Source organism: Hemibagrus wyckioides, linkage group LG28 (assembly GCF_019097595.1).
Source record: "Hemibagrus wyckioides isolate EC202008001 linkage group LG28, SWU_Hwy_1.0, whole genome shotgun sequence".
Lineage (NCBI taxonomy): Eukaryota > Metazoa > Chordata > Actinopteri > Siluriformes > Bagridae > Hemibagrus > Hemibagrus wyckioides.
Window position 1 is genome coordinate 15,203,490 of NC_080737.1, and position 10,854 is coordinate 15,214,343.

General features: G+C 39.4%; 1 protein-coding gene across 1 annotated transcript; it reads left to right on the plus strand.

Annotated features, from left to right (window-relative positions):
• Nucleotides 1–465: 465 nt before the first annotated feature.
• ddx54 (DEAD (Asp-Glu-Ala-Asp) box polypeptide 54) lies at nucleotides 466–10,346 on the plus strand. Its single transcript, XM_058383763.1, has 20 exons — nucleotides 466–744; nucleotides 1,841–1,967; nucleotides 2,044–2,114; nucleotides 2,205–2,393; nucleotides 2,473–2,522; nucleotides 2,606–2,647; nucleotides 2,783–2,878; nucleotides 2,981–3,102; nucleotides 3,189–3,250; nucleotides 4,047–4,178; nucleotides 4,566–4,776; nucleotides 5,335–5,466; nucleotides 5,666–5,887; nucleotides 5,980–6,053; nucleotides 6,775–6,990; nucleotides 7,306–7,451; nucleotides 8,678–8,791; nucleotides 8,888–8,998; nucleotides 9,103–9,191; nucleotides 9,910–10,346. The coding sequence occupies exons 1-20, from the start codon at nucleotides 625–627 to the stop codon at nucleotides 10,152–10,154; spliced, it is 2,571 nt and encodes an 856-aa protein (XP_058239746.1). The 5' UTR covers nucleotides 466–624; the 3' UTR covers nucleotides 10,155–10,346.
• The last annotated feature ends 508 nt before the right edge of the window (nucleotides 10,347–10,854 follow it).

Below are 10,854 nucleotides of genomic sequence, written 5' to 3' on the forward strand. Positions count from 1 at the left end.
TACATGCACATGAGTGTAATATGGAGTTGGCCCGCCTTTGCAGTTATAACAGCTTGAACTCTTCTGGGAAGGCTTTCCACAAGGTTTAGGAGTGTGTTTATGGGAATTTTTCACCATTCCACAAGAAGCGTATTTGTGAGGTCGGGCGCTGAAGTTGGAAGAGAAGTTCTCCGCTCTAATTCATCCTAAAGATGTTGAGGTCAGGACTCTGTGCAGGTCAAGTTCCTCCACACCATCATCCGGGTCTTTATGGACGTTGCTTTGTGCACTGGTGCGCAGTCATGTTGGAATAGGAAGGGGTCATTTAGGGGTCATTATTCATTAAGAGTTCCTTTCACTGGAACTGAAGGGATTTGGAGGGGTGTCCCAAAACCTTTGGCAATGTGGACTTATAGCCTGTGTAGTTTTGCTATCCGTCCTGCAGGAGGCGCTAATGCAACACTGTAATGCGCTTAAACACCAAGAAGAAGAAGTAGAAGAAGAAGAACCGGACCACACGTGTTCCAAGATGTCGTACTTTACTGTTTTGGTCGTGTAGTCATTTTGGGGGAAGAGTATTAAAGTATTAAATAGTTTCGAATTGATATCTTCCCCTCAGGAAGTATATATCACAGATATATCACAATGGCGCAGAGGAAGAAGAGACTATGGAAGAAGAAGAAGCACCCAGGAAACAGAGAGCCAGACGTGGACTCAGATGGAGGAGATTTCGAGCTAGCCTCTGAAATTAAAGACGATGTTGTAGTAAGTGACATAAATACAAACACTGTTCACAAGACTGATGTCTGCTCTCATCATCATCATCATCATCATCATCATCCTGCCTGCTGTGTTAGGCTGTATATTGGTTTTCTATCTGTGACAGATATAGGAACTACTGTAAACAATACGAATTCAATGGTAAAACTGATTTATTTCAATAAGCAAAAGACTTGTACATGCTTATAAGCTGGATAGGATAAAAAAAAATTAAGAGAGTTGGCAATAATCCTTACTACAGCACATGAGAAGATTTCTGGTTTAGCAAAGTCAATGTCACTGAGCTAAAACTATTGACAGGATGGTTTTTAAAGGCATATTTAGGACTGCATTCATTCCAAGGATTCACAAACCTTTTGAGCAAACAACCCCCAGATTTACTAATTACAACAAAGCCTTACTTTGCTTTCTAAATTCCAGGTTTATACTGTAATATGTGAACATTTGGAGTATGTAATGATTGGGTACATGTGTATGTTGAAAGTAAGCGACTAAAAAGCAAAAGAATATTCCTTGTACTATAAAGACAAGGAATATAAATGATCTGCCGGGTTATTTGTCATGTGCTGTGCGACCCAAGATCCTACACATTAACAGTTGTGGCCTTTGATTGATTGGGATGGGGAATAATAATAATAATAATAATAACAATAATAATAAAAATCTGATTTTCAGTGTAGTCTTTTAACCGAGCATCGTCCCTGATAGTAGTAGTCAGATATTTGTAAATGTTAAATAATCTGGGGAGTTTGTACCAAATGACCGGAAACAATTTTCTGATCAGTGCTTGGACCCCTATGATCGCTTCTTGCAGCAGTATTTTGTTAAATATTTATAAATGCAAGGCAGAAAAACACAGAGGCAGAATGAGACTTGATGGAACAACCATGAAGTATAGTTTAGCTCTATGTTTGACCGTGTCACCTGTACTTTGTTTTTGTTCTGTGTAGCACGTCTGGTCTAGGAGGATCGTTGTTTCATTTCACCGTGTATATATGGTTGAAGTGACAATAAAGCTTTAAATTCATGAGACGTCACATTATGTTGTAAAGTTATACAAATAATCCAACGTTCTCCACAGTTTGGTAAAAAGCTGCCTCGCTTCCCTACGTCTTCTGATTGCCTGTCGGATGTAGAACCGGACACCAGAGAGATGGTTCGTGCTCAGAACAAGAAAAAGAAAAAGTCCGGAGGCTTTCAATCTATGGGTATGTCCATTTGGATGTTTTGTTAAAAACATATTACTGACTTTATTTATACACTAAACTTTCATCCATTGCGTAGGTCTCAGCTATCCTGTCTATAAAGGGGTCATGAAGAAGGGCTACAATGTTCCGACTCCTATCCAAAGAAAAGTGAGCTCTTTTTAACTCATCACCAGGCTTAGATTTTGTCTGGTTTCTTTTCTGGTAACCTTGTAGTTTTGCTTGCGTTTGTTTTGACAGACTATCCCCGTCATCCTGGATGGGAAAGACGTCGTTGCCATGGCGAGGACGGGGAGCGGGAAGACGGCTGCGTTCTTGGTGCCCATGTTCGAGAGGTTGAAGGGACCTCAAGCTCAGACGGGCGCCAGAGCTCTGATCCTCACACCCACGAGAGAGCTGGCACTACAGACCATGAAGTTCACTAAAGAGGTGACTTGAAAGCCAAACATATGCGGATTTCTGTAGTTATTCCTGATGGCTCTTTCATGTGTGTTTGATTCCTTCCCAGCTCGGCAGGTTTACCGGTCTAAAAACTGCACTAATCCTTGGTGGTGACAGGTACATTTTTGAGTATTAGTTATGCTGACATTTGAACAATTTTAGCTTTTGAGCAGCCACTAATATGTTTTTTTTTCCTCTAGCATGGACGACCAGTTTGCTGCTCTACATGAAAATCCAGACATGTAAGAGTGTCAACAAGCAGTAAATTATTCTTTTTTTGTTTCACCATCAAGCTCAATTTGTATCCTGTACTACATCGAGCATGTTGTGTTTAATATTATGAAAATATATTCTTCCTTTGTACTGTGTTTCTCCAGCATCATTGGTACTCCTGGTCGTCTGATGCACGTCATCATGGAAATGAACCTCAAACTGCAGAATGTGGAGTATGTGGTGTTTGACGAGGCAGATCGGTAAGCACCTGGGCCCTTTGAGTTACTCCCAACAGGTTTATTTCTTTACATAATAGTGTTTTTTGTTTGTTGTAAGCTTCAGTTTGTGGTTCTCCTCGATAGACTATTTGAAATGGGTTTTACCGAGCAACTCCAGGAGATCATCAGACGGCTCCCGGAAACCCGGCAGACCCTGCTGTTCTCCGCCACGCTGCCCAAGCTGCTTGTGGAATTTGCGAGGGCTGGTACGTTGTCAGAGTTAGCAAAAAGAAAATCGTCCTTTATAGTCTTCTTTAGCACATCGTAAGCGTCTCTATTCTCTCGTCCACAGGATTGACAGAGCCAGTCTTGATCCGGTTGGATGTGGACAGTAAGCTCAGCGATCAGTTAAAGGTAAACCGAAACAAATCTCAGCTGAAGGATATTCTGCACGTCTTACTGTGTATCGGTCGCTCCGGGATTTTGTGATCGCAGAAATGAATAAAATGGTTGTTGGAGGTTCAATGGAGCTTGCAATGATTGCACCATGATGACAATTTAAGGCTTTTAACTGAGGTGCACCTAAGACTATTGAGGAATACATCGATACTAGCTCACTAGGTCCCAGCGTAAGAGTAGCATCACTCTAATATTGCAAATACAATGCAAAATGCATCTCTCTTTGTTTTAAGAAGGGTACCTCGCAAAGAGGTAGGTCTTCAGATTTCCTTTGAGCATAGTCAGCTGTTCAGATATCTAGGGTACGTTCAGTCCACCACTCAGCTGCCAGACAGTTTATAGGACATCCAACACATTTAGCCAAAGCCCTCTTCTATTCACGTGCATTTAAGATGAATAATTCAGTTTATTTATTCGTATAGTGCTTTAAACAATGGGCATTGTCTCAACAGCTTTACAGAAATATGATAAAGTTTAAAGTTTCTCTTCATCCCTAATGAGCAAAGCCTGAGGCGAATACATCGCTCATAGAAAATAATTACACGTGTGTTTTCACTGTTGAGTTTGAAAGAATGGTCCTGTGCTTGCAATTTCACCAAAAAACACATACAAACATTTATAAAAAAAACCCTGCAGACATTTTTCAGGCATTTTTACTGGCAACACTCTCCACGAAATCCTGAAGGGGCTGATGTGCTACATCAATCAAGAAACAATAACCAGGTTTCTTTCCCCCCCCCCTCCTCATTAGCTGTCATTCTTTCACCTGCGTCTGGATGACAAGCCTGCACTGCTGCTGTATCTTCTGCGTAATGTCGTGAAGCCTCAGGAGCAGACGGTCGTATTTGTGGCGACCAAACACCACGTGGAATACCTCAACCAGGTAAGATTAAGGGTGTCGAAAACATATATATCTGATTCTCGAGGAAATACAGAATGTGCTGCTTAGGTAATGAATCATGTCAGGGAGTGCTGCTGTAGGAAAATAACCATCGACTTTGCAGATGTGATTGTTGATGTTGTTACTATGGAAACCGTAATGTATTAAAGTCACCCTGTGATATGCTTTCAAAGATGTTATAGACAATTAATCAACCCATTCTGACCAGAATTAAGTGTAAAAATGTTAGTTACTGATAACATCCTGATACTCATTGCTTATGAGTTAGATTGTGTAAAATACTCATACTGTTGCTGTTCCAGTATGTGCTTATTTAATTTAATTTAATTTAATTTATTAATTTTAAATCCCTGCAATTTTCTTGACTAGCTGCTGACTTCGCAAGGAATCGAGTGTGCGTACATATACAGCGCTTTGGACCAGACGGCCAGAAAGATCAACATCGGTCGGTTTGTCCACCGGAAAGCGATGGTGCTGCTGGTGACGGACGTGGCGGCTCGCGGTATCGACATCCCGCTCCTGGACAATGTCATCAATTATAACTTCCCCTCCAAGGCCAAGCTCTTTCTGCATAGAGTTGGTATGTTTTTGTGCACAAGTTTTGTGTACAATCATTCAGTAATGTAAGTAGGTTAAAAAAAATGTAATGTTTGGGTTTAGATACTGAAATCAATAAGGTTTGAGGAGATCAAGGTTTGGTCTAAGGCTTGGTTTATACGTCTCATCACTACTTAGTTCTATGTGTTCTTACTTGCATGTCCACTAGAGGGCAGGAAAATAATGAAATAAAAGCCTCACATTTTACTGTCAGATGATGACAGGATGTGGATCTGATAATGCTGAGGATCAGTACTTACTTCCAGGCATAAAGTCATCAATAATGTCATATTACACGTTAAAGAGGGCAGTTTATGGGATTGTGTGGCTTTTTTCAGGTTTTCTGTTGAAGCCCCACCCACTGTGTACACTGAGTAGTTTTTTTATTTGTAACATATTAAACTAGCTAGCTAACTAATGGGAACCAAAACACAATTTTTTAATATGTAGCCTATTTTCTGTTTTATTATGATTTGTGAGGGAGAGAGAGAGCGTGCATGCATGTCTCTGATTGAACTCTTGTTGTTGTTTTTTTGTGCAGGTCGTGTAGCTCGTGCTGGCAGAAGCGGTAAAGCCTTCAGTCTGGTGTGCCCGGACGAAGTGCCCTTTGTTTTTGACCTTCACCTCTTTCTTGGACGGCCTTTGCACCTTGCAGCAATTGAACACTCACAGGGTATCCCACCTCACCTCACCTTACCATGAGATCCTTCTCTTATTCTTGTCTAGTTTTGATATTTGTAGCAAATAGATGGCATTATGGTTATTTTCCGAGTAGTGCTTGGACCCCTATGATCGCTGCTTGCAGAGGTTTTTCCTTTACATATTTTGTTTATTGTTTAAAAAAACCGATCCACTTATTTTTCTTCGTCTAGATGCTGAGGGAGTACTGGGTCGTGTCCCACAGAGCATCTTGGATGACGAGGACTCGCACGTCCTAACGGCTCACGAAAACTCCCTAGACCTCCAGAACCTCAAACGTATCTCGGAGAACGCTTACAAGCAGTACTTGAAGTCCCGACCCAACCCTTCACCAGAATCTATCAAGCGGGTGAAGAACACCGATCTGTCCTCCATAGCTGTGCACCCATTGCTCGGTTTGTAAGGGTTTTTATTTCAGGTTAGATTAAGTCCACTTGTCTCGAAGACTTGTCTTTGCTTAGAGTGGAACTTTTCTGGCTTGTTTCAGGGTCAGGACTTGAGAAGATGGAGTTGGAGAGACTGCAGATGGTCGACTCCATCAAGGCTTACAAGTCAAAATCTGTGAGTAAATGCTAGAAACTGGGGCTTCGTCCCAGATGCAGAGTGCTTTTCAGTTTTATAAAACGTCTTATTATTTCAGTTTTGTTATTTTTTTTGAGGTTTTAAAGGGAGTGCCAGTGGCCCAGGGATTGTGTGCATTCCCACAATGCACTGCAAGCATAGAGTAGATTTTAAAACACCTGAGAAATAAAAATCGGTGCCTACTGGATTTCTGTGGAAATATCGTCATGCAACGGGCACAAATCGTCCGGTATAAAATGACCAAATGTATTTTGTAGATATTTTTATTTTCATTTTACAAACAAAAAATATCTGTTATTTTCTTTGATTATAAAAAGTGACATTTTTAGTGGTTTATGAAAACCTTTTTAACTAGCAGTATAAAGTTTTTGAATTTTGTGTGCCAAATTAAAGAAAATGAATCAATACCCAAGTAAATTAAATAGGAATTTAGTATTTATCATAAATTTCAATGCATTATTAATACCGGTATTGATTTGTGGTTTGGGGTCTGTCCTTCAAATGAGATCAGATTCAGCGTTACTGTCATTGTGTGAGGATTGAGCAAGAATATGAACAACATTAGCTGTAAACTGTAACGGTTAAGCTGGGTAAAAAGTGCATTATTCATGTGGAAGAAGGATGTATAAAGAACGTCTTGCCAGCCAAAAGTAAATACACCCACCGAACATCTAACACGCACGCTTCCTGAATCTTTCAGACTATATTTGAGATCAACTCCAACAACAAAACCAGTGCCAGCGAGGTCATGAGGACGAAGCGTTCTCGAGACAGCCGTCTGGTGGACAGGTTCCAGAAGACGAGAGAAGATATGAAGGCAGAGAGTCAGCAGAACCGCCCAGTTATTCAGAGCTCAGCTATGACACAACAGTACCAGGGGGAGGAAGAGGATGGTGATGATGATGAAGACCTTCAGGTAAATCTAAAAGTCGTCTCTTTCTTTCTGAAGGTGTGTTTCATTCTGGAGCGTCATATTTATGTAATATACTTAAATATTTATTTAAGTCTATACTGCTGTGGAGGTTTGTTCAATTGAAGAAATATTACTTTTACTGTAAGATGTGAGAAATGTTTTTGTTGAATCTTTTATTTAACCTGGTGGAGTAATTCTGATCGATAATTTATTGAGGGGTTTATTTTCAAAATATTAGTAAAATGTTAATGATTCTGCAATGTTATGCTCAAGAATCAAGACAATTAACATTATTGACTCTCTTTCTGTATCCATAAGGGCGTGTTTTCAAAAGTGGTTGGAGGAAAGAAACGGAAACAGGACGAGGACGTGGACAGACCTAAGAGCAAAAAGAGCAGGCAGTCGGGTCGAGACGAGGAGTTTTACATCCCCTACAGACCCAAAGACTTTGAATCAGAAAGAGGGTAATGGTTCCTATCTTCATGTTAACTGTTAATAACTAGACCAAGCAACGTGTTAGAAGATTTTAGTTGGTTAGAAAATGACTTTGTGGAAAGCATACATTACTGAATATCCATTTTGCATATATTTCTTCTGAAGTAATTAATCATGGCTGCTTCATACATTTTTTTTTTTTTTAAAACACATTATACAAATACACATTATGAGCAGTGAGAGGTGAAGTGAATAACACTGATGAACATGGCACCTGTTAGTGGGTGGGATATATTAGGCAGCAAGTGAACATTTTGTCCTCAAAGTTGATGTGTTAGAAGCAGGAAAAATGGGCAAGCGTAAGGATTTGAGCGAGTTTGATGAAATTGCTATGGCTAGACCACTGGATTAGAGCATCTCCAAAACTGCAGCTCTTGTGGGGTGTTCCCGGTCTGCAGTGGTCAGTATCTATCAAAAGTGGTCCAAGAAAGGAACAGTGGTGAACCGGCGACAGGGTCATGGGTATCCAAGGCTCACTGATTTATGTGGGGAGTGAAGGCTGGCCCGTGTGATCCGATCCAACAGATGAGCTACTGTTGCTCAAATTGCTGAAGAAGTTAATGCTGGTTCTGATAGACAGGTGTCAGAATACACAGTGCAGGACGGGTCAGGGCAGCACTGTTTTGGCAGCAAAAGGGGGACCACACAATATCAGGCAGGTGGTCATAATGTTATGCCTGATTGATGTATCAATAAATATAAAAAGTCTCCTACATGGGACATGTTGCTCCCACATCAATTTGAAATGATCAGACGTTTGCTTTAAATAAATTTACAATTAGGTTTTATTTTCTATTCAGTTTTTTAGGTTGCTCAGATGAGAGTAACTCGTTCCATCTATGTATTATTGACAGAGCCTTCACCGTTTTCCAGTTTTGCAGTGATTGAATCTTGTCAACTGTAGTAAACATCAGCATAAATATTTATTTCATACATCTCAGTGTTTTAATTCTATATATGAAAAAGATTTAATTTTGTTTGACCAAAAATCTGCCTCACACTGTATTCAGTCACAAAGGGTTTCTTGGCTTTCTAAAAGGGAAGCATTCAGATTTCATCTACTGTAGATATAAAGGTTCCTTAAGAAGGACAAAGCAAAGAGCCAGTTATGGTTTTAGACTGAACCTCCCTGTCTAAGATTACATGCTGTATTGAGTCAGGTTGGTATTATGTGTTGTTATTTTTTGGTCTGTAGACTCAGTCTTGCAGCAGAAGGCAACACGTTTGAACAGCAGGCCTCCTCAGCTGTTCTGGATCTGATGGGTGATGAGAACAACACGCTGGACCAGCACACGAAAATGATGAGATGGTGAGAGGAGAAACACCTTAACACACACACACACACACACTTCAATCAAACCCAAATCAATCAATCAATAAATTCTTTCTGCCCGAATCTGTCCAGGGATCGCAAGAGAAAACGCTTCGTCCGTGATACGGGAAAAGAAGACAAAAAGAACAAAATAAAAACAGAGAGTGGCCAAGTGGTCAGTGCCAAGAAGTCGAAGAAGAACTTGTATCCTTTTTATCTGGCAGTTGTTCTGAATTCTGAATGAATGGTTTGATGAATGAATTGTTTGGTGTTCGAGATGATTTTTTTTTCCCTTCACTCTTGGCCAGTTATGAGGAATGGAAGAAGAAATACAAGGTGGACGATGCGGATGATTCAGACGGAGAGAACGGAGGAGGACGGGGACTGAAATTCGGAGGTATGATACGTCAAAATCAGAAAAAGATTCCAGACCATGAAAGGAATTGTTTCATCAGTTACAAAAAAATTAGAGAAATGCAGGACTGGTCACCTGATCAGTATTTAATGTAATGGTGATTTTTGTCCTTTTTAATTAATTGAAGAAAATGACGTCACTAATAATATTAGATATTATTATATTATTATTCTTATATATCAGAACTAATTAAATGATACTCATTTAATTTTCTGTACTGCTTTCAATAACAAGCTCTCATCTTTATGGATTTATTTCATTTTATGTCTAATATTATTTATATTTGTTATTCTAATAACCTTTCAAAGAATACACAATTACTTTATAAATGTGAACAAATATTTAAATTTTTAAAAAAATGTTAAGAAATGTATGCTGCATAAGACAAGGTAATAATAATAATTATTATAATAATTATAACGACGTAATAATATATATTATTATAATATCATTAAACATTATTAAATATCATTTATCATTTAATATCATTAAAGTGTCACTCTAAGCATAGACAATAATAATTATTATTATTATTGATTATGGTGATGTGATAATAATAATAATAATAATAATAATAATAATAATAATAATAATAATCCCAGAGAGACAGTGTTTTGTAAACAATACCCAAATTTCTCTGATGGCTCTCCAGTTGATGTGAAAACGCTGCTGCTGTATAAACCTGTGTGTCTGTGTTAAGGTCGAAGAGGTCGACACGGAGCGGCCTCTCAGCCCAAGAACAAGGACGGGTCACGGGTTCGTTCGGAGCTGAAGAGCAGCGCACAGATCCTGAAACAGCGCAAACAACGCTCCAAGCAGCAGTTCCTGCAAAGCGGCGCCTTGAAGAAGCAGCGCGGCCGAAACAAGAACCGATTAAACGACATCATGAAGTCCGGCTTCGGTCGCGCCCGCTTCAAAAAAGGCAAGATGAAGAAGAGACTGTAAGATCTTGTGCGGTTCCAAACTCAACATACCCAGAAAACACAAGCTTTCAGCCTGCCCCCAGATTTAACACAAGGACTGGTTTCAAAAAAAAAAATTGGTGACTTATTTTAGGTCAAGTTGGCTTCGGTGACCTGAAACTCCTTTAGAATTTTTTGGCATTTTTATAATTTGAGCAAATGGTAAAAGGATAGCTTTATAAAGCTTAGCTATTTGACTATTTCTCAGGAGATTTTTCTGTTAAAGAAGTAAACTTCAGGCAAAGTTTGGAAAGACATGATCCAAGCCTTCTCAAGAAAACTTTGAAAACTATACTATAAAAATGTTTCATTCATTATATACAGGTGTATTTTGACCAATACAGATGCTTATGGCAATAATTAACATCTACTGTGTGTTTCCTGACTGTTAGAAAAGGTTGTTTTAGACAGCAGCTGAATACAAATCCTGCTCACGATCAGTCTGCAGGGTTTATCCACAAGATGGCAGCAGTTGCCGCGAATTTGGTTCGATGCTAAGGTCCGCCGGATACGGCACGTCTTCCATCTTCTGCCAAAACGAAATTATTTCTTTTTAAATCCCTGGGTTTTGTTTCTTCTTTCCCGACAAAAGATAATTTAAAAAGCTGTTCTACATACGTCTATAAATAATCACGTTCTCACAACAAAGATCAAAACGAGCCTGTGTGAGTGTCGAGGGACGT

Excerpts from the sequence above, each read along its gene's own strand:
- ddx54 (XM_058383763.1), top strand. The coding sequence starts at position 625 with ATGGCGCAGAGGAAGAAGAGACTATGGAAGAAGAAGAAGCACCCAGGA. Across the intron at positions 745-1,840 it reads AAATTAAAGACGATGTTGTA|TTTGGTAAAAAGCTGCCTCG; the intron begins GTAAGTGACATA and ends CGTTCTCCACAG. Across the intron at positions 1,968-2,043 it reads CGGAGGCTTTCAATCTATGG|GTCTCAGCTATCCTGTCTAT; the intron begins GTATGTCCATTT and ends TCCATTGCGTAG.